The sequence below is a fragment of the Camponotus vicinus genome, unplaced genomic scaffold (assembly GCF_025532165.1).
Source record: "Camponotus vicinus isolate PSW18456_S1 unplaced genomic scaffold, iyCamVici1.0 SCAF_14, whole genome shotgun sequence".
In the NCBI taxonomy this organism is placed as follows: Eukaryota; Metazoa; Arthropoda; class Insecta; order Hymenoptera; family Formicidae; genus Camponotus; species Camponotus vicinus.
Window position 1 is genome coordinate 11,698,423 of NW_028141950.1, and position 17,892 is coordinate 11,716,314.

At 36.5% G+C, this 17,892-nt stretch overlaps 2 protein-coding genes and 1 pseudogene across 2 annotated transcripts; 2 read left to right on the forward strand and 1 right to left on the reverse strand.

Moving 5' to 3' along the window:
- The first annotated feature begins 1,563 nt into the window (after window positions 1–1,563).
- LOC145964871 (uncharacterized) lies at window positions 1,564–6,231 on the forward strand. The gene is made up of 4 exons (XM_083088033.1): window positions 1,564–2,853; window positions 2,947–3,098; window positions 3,418–3,599; window positions 6,149–6,231. The coding sequence occupies exons 1-4, from the start codon at window positions 1,564–1,566 to the stop codon at window positions 6,229–6,231; spliced, it is 1,707 nt and encodes a 568-aa protein (XP_082944159.1).
- A 1,388-nt stretch (window positions 6,232–7,619) lies between these two features.
- Window positions 7,620–10,824, reverse strand: LOC145964872 (uncharacterized). The gene is made up of 6 exons (XM_083088034.1): window positions 10,403–10,824; window positions 10,116–10,184; window positions 9,324–9,425; window positions 8,895–9,121; window positions 8,019–8,178; window positions 7,620–7,732 (listed from the first exon to the last, which is right to left on the reverse strand). Exons 1-6 carry the CDS (start codon window positions 10,458–10,460, stop codon window positions 7,620–7,622), a joined length of 729 nt encoding a protein of 242 aa, XP_082944160.1. The 5' UTR covers window positions 10,461–10,824.
- A 2,077-nt stretch (window positions 10,825–12,901) lies between these two features.
- Window positions 12,902–17,870, forward strand: LOC145964873 (uncharacterized; annotated as a pseudogene).
- The last annotated feature ends 22 nt before the right edge of the window (window positions 17,871–17,892 follow it).

Consider the following 17,892-nt stretch of genomic DNA (forward strand, 5'->3'; position numbering starts at 1 on the left):
TTTGATTCGCCGAATTTGTCGCATGGTCCTGCGGGTATATCTTTTCGTCCGGCGCGTGATTTGAGTTACGAGGACATTTGGAGACTTGTGAGTTCGTTAGCACAGAGCGCCGGTGGTCTCGATATCGCCGACCAATTTAACATACGAGTTTATAATGTCTCGATGCCTTCGGGTCGCGGTCGCGTCACGTTAACACGGGGGGATGTCGCGAAACGTTCGATAGTCGAAATTAATAATTCCGATAACCTGTGCTTCCCTCGAGCTCTCGTAGTAGCTCAAACTTATAGCGAGCGCGGTAATATCCGTACGGGTGAGCTGCATGAGAAATGGAACGCGATAAGATATCAGCATTCTTCGTTACAACGCGAATGTGCATTGCAATTAACGAGAAATGCCGGTGTCGCAATACCGGAAGAGGGTTGTGGAATTCGTGAAATCGAACGTTTCCAGCGTTATTTCGCCGCCGACAATATCGCGATTATTGTGTATAATTTTAATACTTTCGGTCGCGGCGAAAAACCGATGTATGACGGTGCCGAAATACTCGCTTCTCTCGGACGTGAGTCCTCGCGGCGATTAAATATCATGTATTACGAGGATTCGCGACATTATAATCCTATTTTAAATTTAAAAGCCGCCGCTGGTATTCGCGATTATTGCGTAGCGTGTAATGTAGGCTTCCGAAACGATAGACCCAATAGTCACCGGTGCTTAAATAAATGCCCGCGATGCTTATCCGCACCACCGTGCGATTCCACTTACGCCGAAATAAAATGCGACGCGTGCAATCGGCTATTTTACGGTGCAAGGTGTTTCGAGCGTCATCGTAGCGAGAAATCGTACGACGGTAGAACACGCGCTAATGTTTGTAGCATCGTGCGATTTTGCGATAATTGCGGGCGTATCGTTAAATCGAATTTAAAACACGAATGCGGCGTTTCTTATTGCAAATTATGCCGTTCACAACAACCGCGCAATCATATGTGTTATATGCAACCTCTTCGACAACGTGTCGATATTTCCTCTGCCGGGCCATCTTCATCAGCGATGGTACCGGATGAGGTAGATATATCTAGCACGAGAGAAGAAGAAGCACGGAACATATGTGATAACGCGGAAAAGAACGAACGTGCATATGAACGCGGAAAGGGATGTGTGGCTTTCGTATTTTACGATTTCGAAACGCGGCAGGACGAGACGGTCGAAGGAACGGGAAATATAAAAAAACATATTCCGACGCTATGCATCGCGCAACAGATTTGTGAAGCATGCGTGGGGGAAAATAACATGTCCGTGTGGTGTCGTTGGTGCGGAGTGCGAGAGTTCGTATTTCAACGCGATCCGGTTAAACAGTTTGTAGATTTCGTTACGCGTCCGGTAAAATATTTTAAACACATAATTTGTATAGCGCATAATGCGAAAGCGTTCGACGCGCAATTTATTTTGAAATATATCGTGGAAAATTATAGGGATATTGAACCGAAAGTAATTTTAAACGGCACAAAAATTATTCTTTTAACCGCGGGACATACAAAATTCATCGATAGCGTTAATTATATGCCGATGCGCTTATCCGAATTACCTAAGGCTTTCGGGCTAAAGGATACTGAGGATAAGGGCATTTTTCCGCATTTATTTAATACTATCGAAAATCAAACCTACGTCGGACCGTTACCCGATGTACAATATTATTCTCCGGATAACATGAAATCGCAAGAGCGCGAACGCTTTCTCACATGGCATACCGAAATGAGGGAAAAAAATACCGTATTCGACTTCCAACGCGAGATAGTGCGCTATTGTCGTAACGATGTTGATATTCTTCGACGAGCGTGCGTAGCGTTTAGAAAAATTTTCCTAGATCGCGGAAATGTATGCCCGTTCGAGGAATGTACAACTATTGCTTCGACCTGCATGACGGTTTTCCGGAAAAACTTTTTGCAAGCCGATACGATAGGCATTATTCCTACGGGGGGATACAGATGCGCGAGCAATCATTCGCGTAAAGCCTTACAATGGCTGATATGGATGGAGCGCGAACTCGACCGTCGTATAAATCACGCGGGGCGTGCGCGGGAATATCGCACGATCGAGGGTACGCTCGTCGATGGTTATTTCGAAACGTCTGTTGCGGGAAGGACGCAGCGTCACGTGTTGCAATTTCACGGTTGCTTTTGGCACGGATGTCCAACTTGTTTCCCTGTAAATCGCGATAAAGCGCTTTCGTCGGGGGAGGATCGCGGAGATACATTAAATTCGAGATATGAACGAACTCTCGCAGTTTCATGGCGCCTTCGTCAGCGGGGATACATAGTGTCGGAAAAGTGGGAGTGCGCCTTCGACCAAGAAATGCGCGACAATCGCGTAATGTATGATTTTCTCGCGAACCATCCGATGGTAGAAACACCACCGCTCGATCCTCGCGACGCGTTTTTCGGTGGGCGTACGGGAAATATCGCAACTCAATACGAAGTCACAGGTACGGAGAAAATACGCTACGTCGACGTATGCTCATTATACCCGTTTGTATTGAAGACGGGCGCTTTTCCGATCGGTCATCCGGAAATTTACGTCGGCGATGAATGTAGCGCGTTAGTCGGAAGGTCACCGAATTATAATTTCGACTCGCTCGAAGGCCTCATACGCTGTAGAGTACTCCCTCCTCGTGATTTATTTCACCCCGTACTTCCGCATCGCGTACGAGGAAAATTACTCTTCGCGTTATGTCGTAGTTGCTGCGAAACATTTTCTCAGACACCGTGCACTCATAATGATAGCGAGCGTGAATTCGAGGGTACCTGGGTAACCTGCGAATTACGCAAGGCCGTCGAGAAAGGTTATCTCGTAACGTCGGTAAGCGAAATTTGGCAATATAGAGTTAGCCAATACGATCGTGCGTCGCGGCAAGGTGGATTGTTCGCCGAATATATTAATACGTTTTTACAGCTTAAACAGGAAGCCAGTGGTTGGCCGAGCGAATGCGGGGAAAACGACGATGAGGCAAAAGAGCGATACTTGAGGGAATATGAAAAAACTGAGGGTATCGCTCTTGATAAGCGAAACATCGCGCGGAATCCTGGTTTACGCTCGGTTGCGAAGTCTGTGCTTAAATTCATTCTGGGGAAAATTCGGCCAACGATCCAATTTGCCGACTACCGAAATCGTAAAAACACAACAACGTTTCGCGACATTACTAACGAGCGCCGAATACGAGATAACCGACATATTACCCGTGAATGACGAGGTAATGTATGTTTCGTGGCGACTGCGACAAGAGGCTCTCGTTCCCTCGCCGATAACAAACGTCGTGATAGCAGCGTATACGACTGCACTAGCGCGTTTAAAATTGTACGAGTACCTAGAACGTTTAGATCGTCGTGTATTATATTACGATACGGATTCGTGTATTTTTATAAGCACCGGTGATTCGAACGAATACATGCCGCCTACGGGAAATTTTCTAGGCGACATGACGGATGAACTCGAAAGCTACGGCCGCGGTAGCTATATCGAGGCGTTCGTGTCCGGGGGCCCGAAATTTTACGCCTACATCGTGCGAACACCGGAGGGTAATACTCACGAAACTTGTAAAGTTAAGGGTATTACTCTCAATTACGAGAACTCGCGACGAATTAATTTTAATGCTATAAAAAAGCTACTATTAGCGAGAGAAAAAGACACACAGGAAAACGAAGAAGAAGAAAATAACGAAACTTCGATAAATCTACGCTTTAATGCGATTCGACGTACGGCGTTTCATGAAATTGTTACGCGAAGTGAAACAAAAATATGTGCGCCGGTATTAGTAAAGCGTAGATTTATCAATAGCAGATATTCGCTACCATACGGATATGTGGCGGTATAACAATATTCTTATTTCTTGGGTGACTTTTTCTTTTTTAAATAAAAGTCGCGCATTTTCCGATTTTATTTTAAAAAATAGAATTATAAATATTGTAAGTAGCATAAGAAAAATGTAAAATTTATAACAATATAAATATAATTCTTCTTTGTATATATTTCTGTATATTAATAATAAGCAAAAATTTTATTAAAAAATGGCTGGTTTTGAAAAATATTAATAAATGTAAAAATTTTTTATCTTAATTCGTGTTTAATACTTTTAACTTTTCCCTTCTTCCTTTATAACACCCCCGCCTCGCGTTCAATCATCCGCATGTTCATCTTTTTACCTCTGTAGTGCAATGTAGTCTAATTATAATAATTATAATAATTATAATAATTATTGTCTCCTACCGAGATGCTTTGTCTCTTTTTCCGATAAAGCGCGTCATGAACCGTTCGAGCGGAGGGGGCTTGTTTCGATATTCCATAGCGGGCCCCGAGACGGAGTGGGGAGGTAAGGATTGTTTCCTCGAGACATATACCGCCGGCTACCCTCCGAAAGTCGGTAGGTGGGGGGGTTCGTTCTGCCAAGACGTAGCGAGAGCGACTAAGGGCTAGGTAACGGGAATTTGACTCGGAACACTATACAGGTGGGCCAGGGCTGGAGTGGGAGGAGGATTGCTTCTTCGAGTCTAGTACCGCGGAGGTAGGGAAATAAAAATTTGATAAATCGGCGACACAGCCGGCGTCGACCAATCGCAGCTCTGGGCCACTATGGTGCGAGCCAATCAAACTCTGGACCACTATGGTGCAAGCCAATCAAACTCTGGGCCACTATGATGCAAGCCAATCAAAATCGAGACTTCGGGAGGTGGGGCATTGTTTCTACCAATCAGAACGCCTCCCTCCACTTCACCTGGCCACGCCCACGGCGCCAGGGGCCGAGTGGTGGGGGTTTGTTTTGACGCACCATAGTGGCCCATATCTACTTATATATATATATATATATATATATATAATTATATACTATAGAACTATAGAGTTATAGATAATATGCAAATATTTCCCCCCAAAAAATAATTTGCAGAAAAGGTATAAAATTTTACAAAATGGTGTGAAATCCCTCTAAAAAAAACCTTACAAAGGTAAAAAAGGTACGCCAAATACATAAAAAATATTCTACCTTGTATGCATCTTTAATAAAAAAATTCCTTAAAAATAATTTTTGACAGTAATTTTTCCTCAAAAAATCATTTTCCTAAAAAACAAAACCTCAACAAATAATTTTCATAAATAAATATTAAAAAATAAAACTAAATATGAAATCAATAATTACTATTAGCCAAGAACTTAAGAGCAATTTGTAAATTTGATATAATATTTTCCGTGAAATATCAATTTTATACAGTAGAAATATTATACATAAATTCTCCCTAAGAAATTAAAACGCATTTTATATTTATTCAGAGAAAATTGATTTTTAAAATATTTAATGAGAATTAGGATTCTTTTAATTCTTAGAACACTTTTTACATAATGTATATAATTTTAAAAAAAGTTTTACGCAAGTTTTAAATCGCACAGTCTTTAAATCGAAGTAAGTTATGAAAACTTGGCGTGCCCGGATCGTAATCAAATACAGATTAAGTATTTAATTACATAATGTCTAATATTTTATTTTTTATTGGAGATATATTTGTTTATAATGTAAACAATCCGGACACGCCAAGTTTTCATAACTTACTTCGATTTAAAGACTGTGCGATTTAAAATTTGCGTAAAACTTTTTTTAAAATTATATACATTATATAAAAAGTGTTTTAAGAATTAAAAGAATCCTAATTCTCATTAAATATTTTAAAAATCAACTTTCTCTGAATAAATATAAAATGCGTTTTAATTTCTTAGGGAGAATTTATGTATATTTCTACTGTATAAAATTGATATTTTACGGAAAATATTATATCAAATTTACAAATTGTTCTTAAGTACTTGGCTAATAGTAATTATTGATTTCATATTTAGTTTTATTTTTTAATATTTATTTATAAAAATTATTTGTTGAGGTTTTGTTTTTTAGGAAAATGATTTTTTGAGGGAAAATTACTGTTCAAAATAGCGCTGGGACTTATCACTCGCCACAGTCAAATCGAATTCGGCGCGTCAGCTGACGTAGACACGCGCGCGCGCGCTTTAATTGTGCGCAAAGAAAGAGCACACGTATGTGGCGCACTGCTGCACGGCGCCCAATAAAATTGACACACGAATACTGAAATAAAATTTGTCACGCGCCAATTCGCAGAATTCGACTCTGGTTTTCGGGAAGGTTCTAATCCGCGCATCTCGGATAATCCCACTCTCGAACGCGTTAAAGGAACCTTCTAGAAAATCAGAGAGAATAAAAGCAGCCGACGCGCGACCGGCTTTTGCAATCTCTTTAGAACTCGACAGTTAGTATCGCTATAAGAAAATTCTTCTATTTAAAAACGGATTAGGCAACGATTTTGGAATTAGAACGGATAACGGACAGGACTTATATTCGGTGTTAAGTTACTATTCAATAAATTTGATTAAAACAGAAATACAATTTTGCTGTACATCCCCGCAACCAATCCCAGATCTTCGAAATCCAACGCACACATAATTTTTGGTCCTTCGAGCCGGATTACTCGGATTACTCGGGTTACGGCCACTCCGCTTTGAACTCCGTATTGGTAGAAGTTGTTCCGTTGTGATTTGTGAGTTGTGGCGGTGCCAGTGCAATCTGCAAAATGGAAAAGCAAGTTGAGGATCTCATCCAAGGTCAACGGGATATGCATGAGCGTATCTCACGGATCGTTGAAAATTTGCTGAAACTGGGTCAAGCTAATATAACCCAAGGTTGCGTCCAGTCACGACTCCAGACTCTTGAGAAGTATTGGTCAAGGGCTGAGGAAACATCCCATACAGCACAGGTAGATCCTGAGTACATACGCAGTATATCACAAACGTAGATTGTGTATATCCCATTAATATTCGAGATACGTACTATAATATTTTGGGAATGTACGGAGAATGTTCCTATGTCTTCCTTAGAAACCTACTCAGTATATACTGAGAATATTTCTTGGTATATTATAAGTATATTAATAAAATATTTTAAGTACATTATCAGTGTCTACTAAAAATATCTCTTGGTATATTATCAGTATATTTGTAGAATATTATAAGTATATTCCTAATAAATTATATATGGATATATAAAGGATATATAGAGGATATAGTTGGAATATATAGGTGTAAAATAGATTCTTCATGTAAAAAATAAATAAAAATGTGAAATTGTTTGTTTTATAAATAAAGCTTTAGATAAAAAATTTTATTTCACATTTTGTATTTATTTTTTATGAAGTATCTACTTTTTGACAGAAAAAATTTCTCATTTTTATATTGCACATATATTTAATATGCTAAAGTTATATTTTATAATATTTATTTAATATATTGTTATATATATTATTTTATATATATTTTATATATATATATATATATATATTATTTATATATTAATATATTGTTATATATATTCTCTGCATATTTATAGTAACAAAAAACATGCGATAAATTACATATTGTACGTAGAGCACGTATCGTACATGAGCAAACGAAGTTATATTAACAAGAAAAAATAAACTTAAGAACTTAGAAACTTTACTTTGAAATCAAAATATTACTTCAAACTTAATACTTAAGTAATAATAATAGGAACTTCGAATATCACATGTAATAGTATTTCAAATATCACTTTTTTCTTTTGTAGCACGTTCTTTTGCATGTGCTAACCATATTTTTATGGGTGTTGATATTTCGTCATCTGTTGCATCTGCATGAGAGTTTGTTATCACATCTGTGAAACATATTAATTTTTATACATTAGTAATTTGTAAATATCATTTTCAAAATTTGTTTAAATTTGAATCGATTACAAATGTAAGAATAAGTTTGTTTTGATATCAATATATCAGTATAAATAAAATTACTTAAAATATCAATATTTCTGTAAAAAAATATTTCTTTACTTAATTCAATAAGTAAATTGCTATAGATATGTTTATAAATTTTTATTTTTATTTGTATACCAAATTATGCCATTAAATAATTCAAAATTGCAATTCTGAATTTATTGTACTTACACATAATTACTTTACATAATTGTAAGTTTGAGAAGATATTTTTCTTCTTTGTTCCGTACCAGCTATATTTCATTGCCAATTGGTTTGTAAAAATCTGCCTCATAAGTCGAATGCATGAAGTTTTCGTATTTTGGCACATAATTCGGGCCAATTGTTTAATCTGAAATATAATTACACTATTATCAGTTGAATGTTTTACCTGTCATTTATTGATTGATCTTTTACTTTAAAAAGCTTTTTAATGATGCTATAATGAAGACATACTTTGATGAAAAGTCGAATCTTGAGAAATGCAATAGAAAATTATTATGAAGAAAAACTTTATATATTCAAACAAGCTTTTAGATAAGAAAAGATTAATATGTTAGTCTTAAAATAATATGCGATTTTAGAATATTTGTAATAAAATTATCTTGCACTAATATTTATCGATTTATATTATATATTACTTTTTTAACGTTGCAAACGTTTACATTATATTATCTCATTATTTTAATATTGAATTGTTTTAATGTTGAATTTATTTTAACTTATTGAATTTATTGAATTACAATTATTTTCATTTATTTTATTTTACTTAGAACATCAAAGCATAGACTTAAGAAATAGACTGCGCATTCCTATACAAAAGACTGTCTTAAACATTAGAAAGAAAGAGCGATAGCGGTCAGATTTCTTTCTCTCTCGCACAATTGAAGGAGAGAAAGAGAAAGAGATCCGACCGCTATCGCTCTCTTTCTAATGTTTAAGACAGTCTTTTGCAGGGATGCGCTAGGGATGCGCAGTTTATGTCTTTAAGTCCATGCATCAAAGGTATATAATTGAAATTATTCTATATTTAAAATTAATTTATATAAAAACAGAAGTATAACTTACCATATGTTTTCTATAAGTTGAATCGTTGTTTAACTTTGTTTCGATTATTTCGAGTTCATTTTCATTTTTTATTGGTAGATTTTGGAAAATGTCTTCTTTTTCTTCTGAATCCACGGTACTAACTGGTAGTTTCTGTGATATTGACTTTTGATGTCCTTGGATTATATTCATTTTTATCTCTAAACTTATCAATTTTCTGATAACAAATCGGCGAAAATTTTCAGATACTGTAAATTAATAAAAATGTGGTTCTGCTTATAAAAATATATATAAAATGTTAATTTTACACAATTATAAAATTCACGATAATTCACGAAGAAAATGTGACAATACTAAACAATATTACACAAAAATGAATATTACAGATCAAAAGTATATTATAAAATATATTATACATTCAAATAAAAAAAATATAAGTTAATAATATACCTAAATCATCATCAATATTTAAATCGGTAGTTTGTTGCTCGCTTCTGGTTGACCAGTTTTCTAATGGTTGAAATGCTCCTGATTGTGATTCTGATTGTAATTCTGAAAAATAAAAGAATTTATTCTACTAATATTAAGAAAAGAAAGAAATTTTACAACATCAAGATAATTAATAAGTGTAATTCATATTGAATAAATTTTTGAATCTATCAGAAATTTCTAAACAAAAACTATACACCAATCAGCATTATTATAAAAAGCTGATTTGTATTGAATATAACTATTATTTCTTTATATTTATTCTGTAAATGTAAGAACTAAACCGATAAGATATTTTTTGTCGATGATTTTCACAAAAGTAAAAATAATGAAATTGGTCATCAAATTCTTATGCATTCTAAAAAAAAGTTTATATTTTGCTTAGTTTATAAGAAAGGATTAGGAAAAGTGTTACATAAAAGATATATTTAATATGATCATTGTAAAAAGATTTTAATGATTTTTATCACTATTCAAGTCGTCATATATCATCTTCGAAACGAAATGAAAAAACAAATGAGACTATTTGTTTTCGTTAAAATGAGTTGAAGAGTCCTCCGATCGTGCGCTATTACGTAGGATATATTACGATTTTAGAAATTGTAATACAATTGTATCAATTTATGTAGATTTATTTTCTGCTGCGGGGTGCAACGACATTTATCCTCGAGTACTACAGGTAGTACACGTTTTATTTGTTTTATATTTTATATTATTCTAATCATTGTGAAAAATATTAATGTATCCATAAACCTTGTACATTATTCTTCAAAGTATGCACATCTAATGTTGATTTACCAAAACTCATACATTGCTGTAATTCTGAAAAAAAAATTTAATAATTTGACATCAGCTTATCTATTTTCATTATTTTATTTATTCATTATTATTTTATATATTCACTATCATTATTATTGCATTATTTTTTGATAATAATTTTCAATTTTTGTTAATTTATTTTTATTCCTTCTCTCTTTACTCTTTCCACTTTCATTATAATTTTACATTTCTGTATTTTTTTTAAAAAGAATTATACTTACGGAAATCTTTGTTTGTCATTTTCTTAGAGTACTGCTCGGTATCTTCCATTTCAAACATATTTTTATTTATTTCAACTTGTTTCTTTACACAAGAGACATTCGCATTTTCTATAAATTAATTTTTTAGTTTATTATATACTAAACTACTCATTTTTAATATCTATTATTGCTATATCATTAGATTTTTACCTTTTCGCATAACTTTCCTTATTTCGCTATGAGTAGTTATTTGTTTCTCCGGAATTTTTGGAATATTTTTGAGTAATTCATCCATTTCAGATAATTCATCCAATTCATCACTACTATTCAATGAGTCACTCTTTGCTTTAGCAGCTCTGATTTTTCGTGTCTCTTTTAAATATTTTTCTGTTTCAGTGCAAGAATTTATATCTGATAAATCTTCGGCATCCTTTAATTTTTTCCTTGCCTTTCCATAGGAAGCTAAAAAAGAAAAACAATATTATATTATTCTAATCAATCTATTAACGTTTCCGACTAGACTCGATAAACTGTTAGTAAACTCGATAAATTGAAAATTATATCTCTTCGTATACATCTTGAATCTTTATAAGTTCCTTTAGACCATTGAAAATAACTCTGTTTATTAATATATAATATTTTAATGTAAAAGTGTTATAATATAATATATAATAATATATGGCAACATTAAAAAAAATATTTATTTATATTTGAAATTACTATCGCTTCTATTTATAAAAAGTGGAGAAAATAAATTAAAACAAATAAATAAATAAAATATTTCTTACAAAATGTCCCGAATATTCTTTTGATTGGGTGTTCCAACCATGTAGATTCCGGTAATTTCATTAGTTTAACTGCTTTTTCATATCTTTTATTATTTGTATAATATGGCCAAAAAGCATATTTAAAATCTGCACTTAACCAAATATTTGGAATAACTTGGAGCCCATCTTCAAATTCAACGACTGAATACAATTTTTTTTCAGCCATCCTGATATCATATCAATAAACATATTATATTTCAATATGTAATAGTGGAAAAACTGCAAATGTATTATTTCCACAAGGTAATTTTACGTATTTCGTTATCACAGTTTCTAATGGCCACGATTTTAAATGTGACAATAAGTGTACACAATATATCCCAAGCAAAGAAGATGGACAAGGAACGTCAAATAGATCCTTTTTTTTCCAAAAATTCATATCCTATAATCATAGGAATGTTTCGTTTTTTACAGTGCGCCACATTTTCGATACATACAAAAGTACCATCGCTTAAGCCACAACAATTATTTGCTAATGTTGCAGCTTTGAATGTGATTGCATTATATTTAATAACTTTGTATTGCGGATTATTGCAATCAAATGTGAGTGGACCATCATAATGTAATGCTACTAAATCTGGATGTGTTAAAATAGAACTTGACGAAATATTTTGTAATGGTGATGTATCTAAGTTTATTTATTTCTCTGTGCATCTCCGTACTACTTGTTGTAATTGCTTTTCGGATTTTCTAAGTAATTTCTTTAATGTCTGCATATAATTTTCAAATTTAAATGCGCTGAAATCGTCAAGTGGTCCAAATCTTCTAACATCGTCTACAAGATGAAGAAGACTATGCACATTGTGCGACACATTATGAATTCCATACAGTTTTATAAATGTCTTTATAAAAAAGAAAACTAATTCTTGCGCATAGGATAAATATTCACGTTTGTAGAAGACATAAATCTTATTATCACGTGAAATATCATAAAATGTGTATATACATTTGTTTTTAAAATAGATTTGAAAGCCACTGGTCCTGTATATAGAAGTATTAATCTGTATTCTGTGGCTTTCCATAACCTTATACAATCCATCCCTCGTGGTTTTCTAACAAATTCTGAAGGTGTCGATGGTTTTAATTGTGTTAAACGTGTAGAAATTTCTTTTACTGCTCTATGTTGCATACGAAAATGTAGATCTCCATCAAGCCACAAATATATTAATTTGCGCATAATTCCCAAGCATATTAAATGCATGTAATCTAAAGGAACATTTGTGACAGGTTTAAAATGAGGTATTTTTAACAAGCTAGATGTTACATTTGGGTTATGATAATTATCATCAACCTTCTCTATAAAATCCTCATCTGTTCTAAGTGGCGCATCCATTTGTGGAAAACATATCCGATTTTTTATGTATTCTCCTTCAGTAATGCATTTAGTGCAACTGGAATACCCTGAATGCCCTTTTATACATAAAGCAAATGCTTTGGCTGGTGTATCACATATTAGTGCTTCAATTCTACATTAGTAGGTATACAAGGGGAGTTCTAACCCAGGGATCTCAGGGGGATGAGGGGCGGGGGAACCGCGGGGGGATGACGTCACGCGGGGGGGGATGACGTCATGCGGGGGGTGACGTCGAGCGGGGGAGGGGTAATGACGTCACGCGGGGGGGGGTGATGACGTCACGCGGGGGGGGTGATGACGTCACGCGGGGGGGTGATGACGTCACGTGGGGGAGGGGTAATGACGTCGAGCGGCGAGGACCTTCCCGGTACAACCCTCACCCCCCTCACCACCAATATAAGTAACAGCTCTCGCGGTATCCCCCCCTCCTCACCCCCAATATAAGTAATTCTAGATTTTTTTCCGTTGGACGTATCCTTATCTCTCTCTCTCTCTCGCATTGAATTACTCGTCGCGGGAATTTATAAACAATATAAACAAACGGCGACCCCCAGAATCATCTTCCACGATTTTTTCTCGGAAGGAATGCAACGCGTATCAGCGCCGATGTTCGGCTGCTTTGCGCCTTTGTTTCAAAGATAAGAAAGGATTAGAAAAATCCTGAAATATATATAAGGAGAATTGGATGTTTTATCGCAAGTATAAGTAATATTATATTACACCCGGTTATCGCAATAATAAGTAATTTTATCGCAATGATAAGTAATATTATATTACATATCCTAACGCGTCGGGACATGTTTTCGCAAACAAAATAGCTCTCCCCGGTACACCCCCTGACCCTCTCACCACCTCACCCCTAATATAAGTAACAGCTCTCGCGGTATCCCTCACCCCCTCACCCCCAATATAAGTAATTCTAGATTTATTCCGTTCGACGTATCCTTATCTCTCTCTCTCTCTCGCAATGAATTACTCGTCGCGCGAATTTATAAACAATATAAACAAATGGCGTTCCTTTGAAGAGGATTAGATTGAGGTTGACTAACGCGTCGGGACATGTTTCTTCGTGGATATTTCATTACGATGAGCGCCGATGTCCGGCTGCTGGAATTTATAAACAGATAACTAATACTACGATATCTTTTATCTTAGGGTTGCTAAGATTACCTTTTCTTTGGCGGTACCACCCCCATACGCGGAATTACGAGCGCCGATACTCGGCCGCTGGAATTTACAAACAGATATCTAATACTACGATAGATATTTCGAAAAATTATCTGAGGGATGGGGATCTTGGAAGTTGCGCTTATCAATGTTTCGGAGAAAATTTCATCATACGTTGAATAGGAACAAAGGGTTGGACGAAATATATATTGAGGACTGCTACCGTGTTAAACCATAGTACGAATTGAGAGTGCATAGATCGGTCGAAAAGAGCAGTTACTTGTTGCAACTGCTCCATAGAAAACTGTGACGTAGTGTTTTAAAAGTGTGAAAAAGACAGAAAGAAAATGGAAAACATCGAGCAGACTGAACGCGACCTGATGGAGCAGTCCCGCCAAATTGCCACCTTGGGCGAGTATTTTGCATGGCTGCAGCGTTCCGAGGAATTTATCAAACAGCTCGAAGAACGCAGCCGTGTCAAGCGTCCGCGACTCTCGATCGGAAGTAGACAGTCTCTGGTGGCTAAAATCGCGCGACTCGAAGGTGCAAAGACTCGATTGCAGAGGAGGTTTATACCCAGCGGTGGTGATTACAGCGGCGACAATAACGCGGAAAGACTCGTTTGGCGAGAGCGATACCGCGTTCGATAGTCGTATTCTGACCGGTGCTGTGATTAACGCAAACTATATCGAGCCTCGTCAATTTCTCGAGGATGCCAAAGTCATCGTGCTCGAGCAAGTGCAAGACGTTATAAAAACACACAACAGTGTAAAAGTGAACACTATATTCAACGGTGAATTTGTGTCGGGTGATAAGCGTGCGAATAAAAGTATCAATACGAGAAACTGTGAACTCTTTCGCACGTCCGATTTATACGAGTGGTACGAGCGTCGCGTTATCGAGCCCACCCTAGCATCGTTGGAAGAATTTCAGGAACGCGATAGTGGTTGGGCATTGTCGCGAATACAGAATTTGACTGTTAATGTAAATAAATATAATTCTATGCGCGCGGGATGTTATATTAAGTTGCCGCGAGAAATTACGGCGAAGAAAGCGGTGGTTAACGTGCAATCCAGAGACAATGCGTGTTTCGCGTGGGCAGTGGTGGCCGCTCTATATCCCGCCGAAAATCATACGGAACGGGAATCTTCATATCCCCACTATACGACGGTGTTAAATGTACAAAATATTGAGTTTCCAGTGACTGTGAACCAACTAAAAAAATTTGAACTTGCAAACAATATCTCGATCAACGTGTACAGCATCGAGAAAGAGAACAGCATTGTTCCAATACGTCTTTCGGAGCAGAAACGAGATAAGCACGTCAACTTGTTGTACGTGGAAGACGGTAACAGCGTCGGACATTTCGCATGGATCAAAAATCTATCGCGACTTGTCAGTTCACAGTTGAGCAAACACAACGGTCAAAGATATATCTGTAATCGGTACGTATAATTTAAATAGTTTATGTAATTATAAAATATATAATGCATTGCATAAATCTTTAATTTAAATATTTTTTACAGATCTTTACATTACTTTAGTTCGAACGACAAGCTGCAGTCACACATGGTCGACTGCGGGGAGATGAACGAATGCGTTATCCGATTGCCGAGCGACAATGACAAGTGGCTCGAGTTCAACAACTACACGAGGAAAGAGCGGCTTCCATTTGTGATCTATGCCGATTTGGAATGCGTTTTGACCAAGATGAAGGAGGACGAACAACAAAATTTGTACCAACATCACCAAGTATTTAGCATAGCGTATTATATGCATTGTTCGTATGACGACTCGTTATCCGTTTATAATTCTCACCGTAGCGCCGATTGCGTTTCGTGGTTCACCGAAGAACTTAAAAATTTAGCAATTCGCCTTAAGACTATTTTAACAACAAATGTCCCCATGGTAGATTTAACATCGGACGAGTGGGAAAAATTTCACAGTGCAACGCATTGTCATATATGTGAAAAATTGTTTACGCAAGAAGACGATACGCGTGTACGCGATCATTGTCATTTGACCGGGCGATATAGGGGTCCCGCGCACTCAAATTGCAATCTAAATTACAAAGAATCTTTTTGCATTCCCATAGTCTTTCACAATTTATCCGATTACGACGCGCATTTCATTATCAAGGATATAGCCACGGCGTTCGAAGGGGAAATCGAATTACTTCCGATAACCAAGGAAAAATATATTTCGTTTACGAAAAATGTTGACCTTAAGGAAGACAAAAAAAAATCATGGAAAAATCATATAAAATTACGCTTCATCGATTCGTACAAATTTCTTACAGCAAGTCTCGACAAATTGGCATCTTATCTAGACAAAGACAAACTCAAAATTTTAAAATCGAAATTTCAAAATTTATCTGCAGAAAATTTCAGTTTATTAACACGGAAAGGCGTCTTTCCGTACGAATACGTCGACTCTGTAGATAGGTTGCAAGATACATATTTACCACCGCGCGAATCATTTTACAGTTCCTTGACCGGTGAAACTATATCCGAGAGCGATTACGCGCACGCCGAGAATATCTGGATGCGATTCTCCATTCGAATGCTAGGCGAATATAGCGATTTGTACCTGAAAATCGACGTCTTATTATTAGCCGATATTTTTGAAAACTTTCGCGATAGTTGCATTAAAAGTTACGGACTCGACCCCGCGTATTACTATACTCTCCCCGGATACACGTGGGATGCCATGTTGAAGCATACAAAGATTACGGAAGTAAAGATTCGAATTGCTTACCGACATCGACATGGTCATGTTTATCGAACGCGGTATACGCGGTGGTCTGAGCCAATGTTCCAACAGATACGCTCGCGCTAATAACAAGTACATGCAACAATCGTACGATCCATCGAAATCATCGTCGTACTTCATCTATTTCGATGTAAATGATTTATACGGATGGGCAATGTGTCAACCGTTGCCCTATGCCGATTTTCGATGGGTCGACGACGTGTCGAATTTTAACGTAGCATCGATCGCGTTAGATTCGCCTACGGGTTATATCCTCGAAGTCGATCTCGAGTACCCGCAGCATCTTCACGATACGCACACTGACCTACCGTTTTGTCCGACACGCGACAAGCCGCCCGTCAAACGGCAAGACAAACTCCTCGCAACGCTATACGATAAGAAGCGTTATGTGATACACTATCGTAATCTACAGCAATGTACGCGACACGGCCTTCGCGTTACAAAAATTCATCGCGTATTACAATTTACACAATCTCCGTGGCTTCGCAATTATATCGAATTAAATACTTTAGAACACTCGCGAAAAATGATTTTGAAAAAAATTTATATAAACTGATGAATAACGCGGTATTTGGCAAAACGATGGAAAATGTGCGTAATCGCGTCGATGTAAAATTATTAACAAAGTGGGACGGACGATACGGCGCAGAAGCGATGATCGCCAAACCAAATTTCCATAGTCGAAGCGTTTTTTCGGAAAATTTAATCGCCGTAGAATTGCGCAAATTGGAAGTAAAATTTTATAAACCAATCTATGTCGGCATGTGCATACTCGACATATCGAAAGAGTGTCTGTACGATTTTCACCACGAGTACATGTCTCCCCTGTATCGCGACAAATGTAAGATCATGTACACCGACACGGAAAGTCTAATATATCACGTCGAGTGCGTCGATGTAGCATGTAGCGCATGCGAGAGAGAGAGATTACTATACTTATTCTATCTAAGTGCGAGAGAGAAAGAGATAGCGTGAAAGAACAATGACACATGCCGAAGATATCGCGAGACTTATGATTAACGCGCGAGAGAGAGAGCGCAACGAAGATATCGCGAGACATACAACTAGCGCGCGACAGAGAGAGAGAGAGAGATGCCAAAGGATGGGAGCGCAACGAAAGGTGTATAAATAAATGTTTCTTTCTACAATAAAAATATAAATTTATTATAAATGTGTTAATGAATACATTTGCGTGTGTGTGTGTGTGTGTGTGTTATACAAATAAAAGAAATAGTAATAAAAATTTAAAAATAATATAATAATTATAATTATAATACCTGCTATGTACAGGCTGCTAATAACTGCAATTACATATACGGTTCTAGCATATTATCACGATCTTCAGGGTCTCGATCAGGGTTTTCAGTAAAAGGAGGTGATATAAAATGCAG

Bases quoted from the DNA above. Each gene is read 5' to 3' on its own strand.
- LOC145964871 (XM_083088033.1), top strand. From the start codon at position 1,564: ATGCGCTTATCCGAATTACCTAAGGCTTTCGGGCTAAAGGATACTGAG. The intron at 2,854-2,946 runs GTAAGCGAAATT...ACGTTTTTACAG, and splicing joins AAGGTTATCTCGTAACGTCG to CTTAAACAGGAAGCCAGTGG. The intron at 3,099-3,417 runs GTCTGTGCTTAA...TATTTTTATAAG, and splicing joins GGTTTACGCTCGGTTGCGAA to CACCGGTGATTCGAACGAAT.
- LOC145964872 (XM_083088034.1), bottom strand. From the start codon at position 10,460: ATGTTTGAAATGGAAGATACCGAGCAGTACTCTAAGAAAATGACAAAC. The intron at 9,426-10,115 runs GTTTATGGATAC...TTTATTTTTCAG, and splicing joins TTTGAAGAATAATGTACAAG to AATTACAATCAGAATCACAA. The intron at 8,179-8,894 runs GTAAGTTATACT...ATTATATTTCAG, and splicing joins CAACTTATAGAAAACATATG to ATTAAACAATTGGCCCGAAT.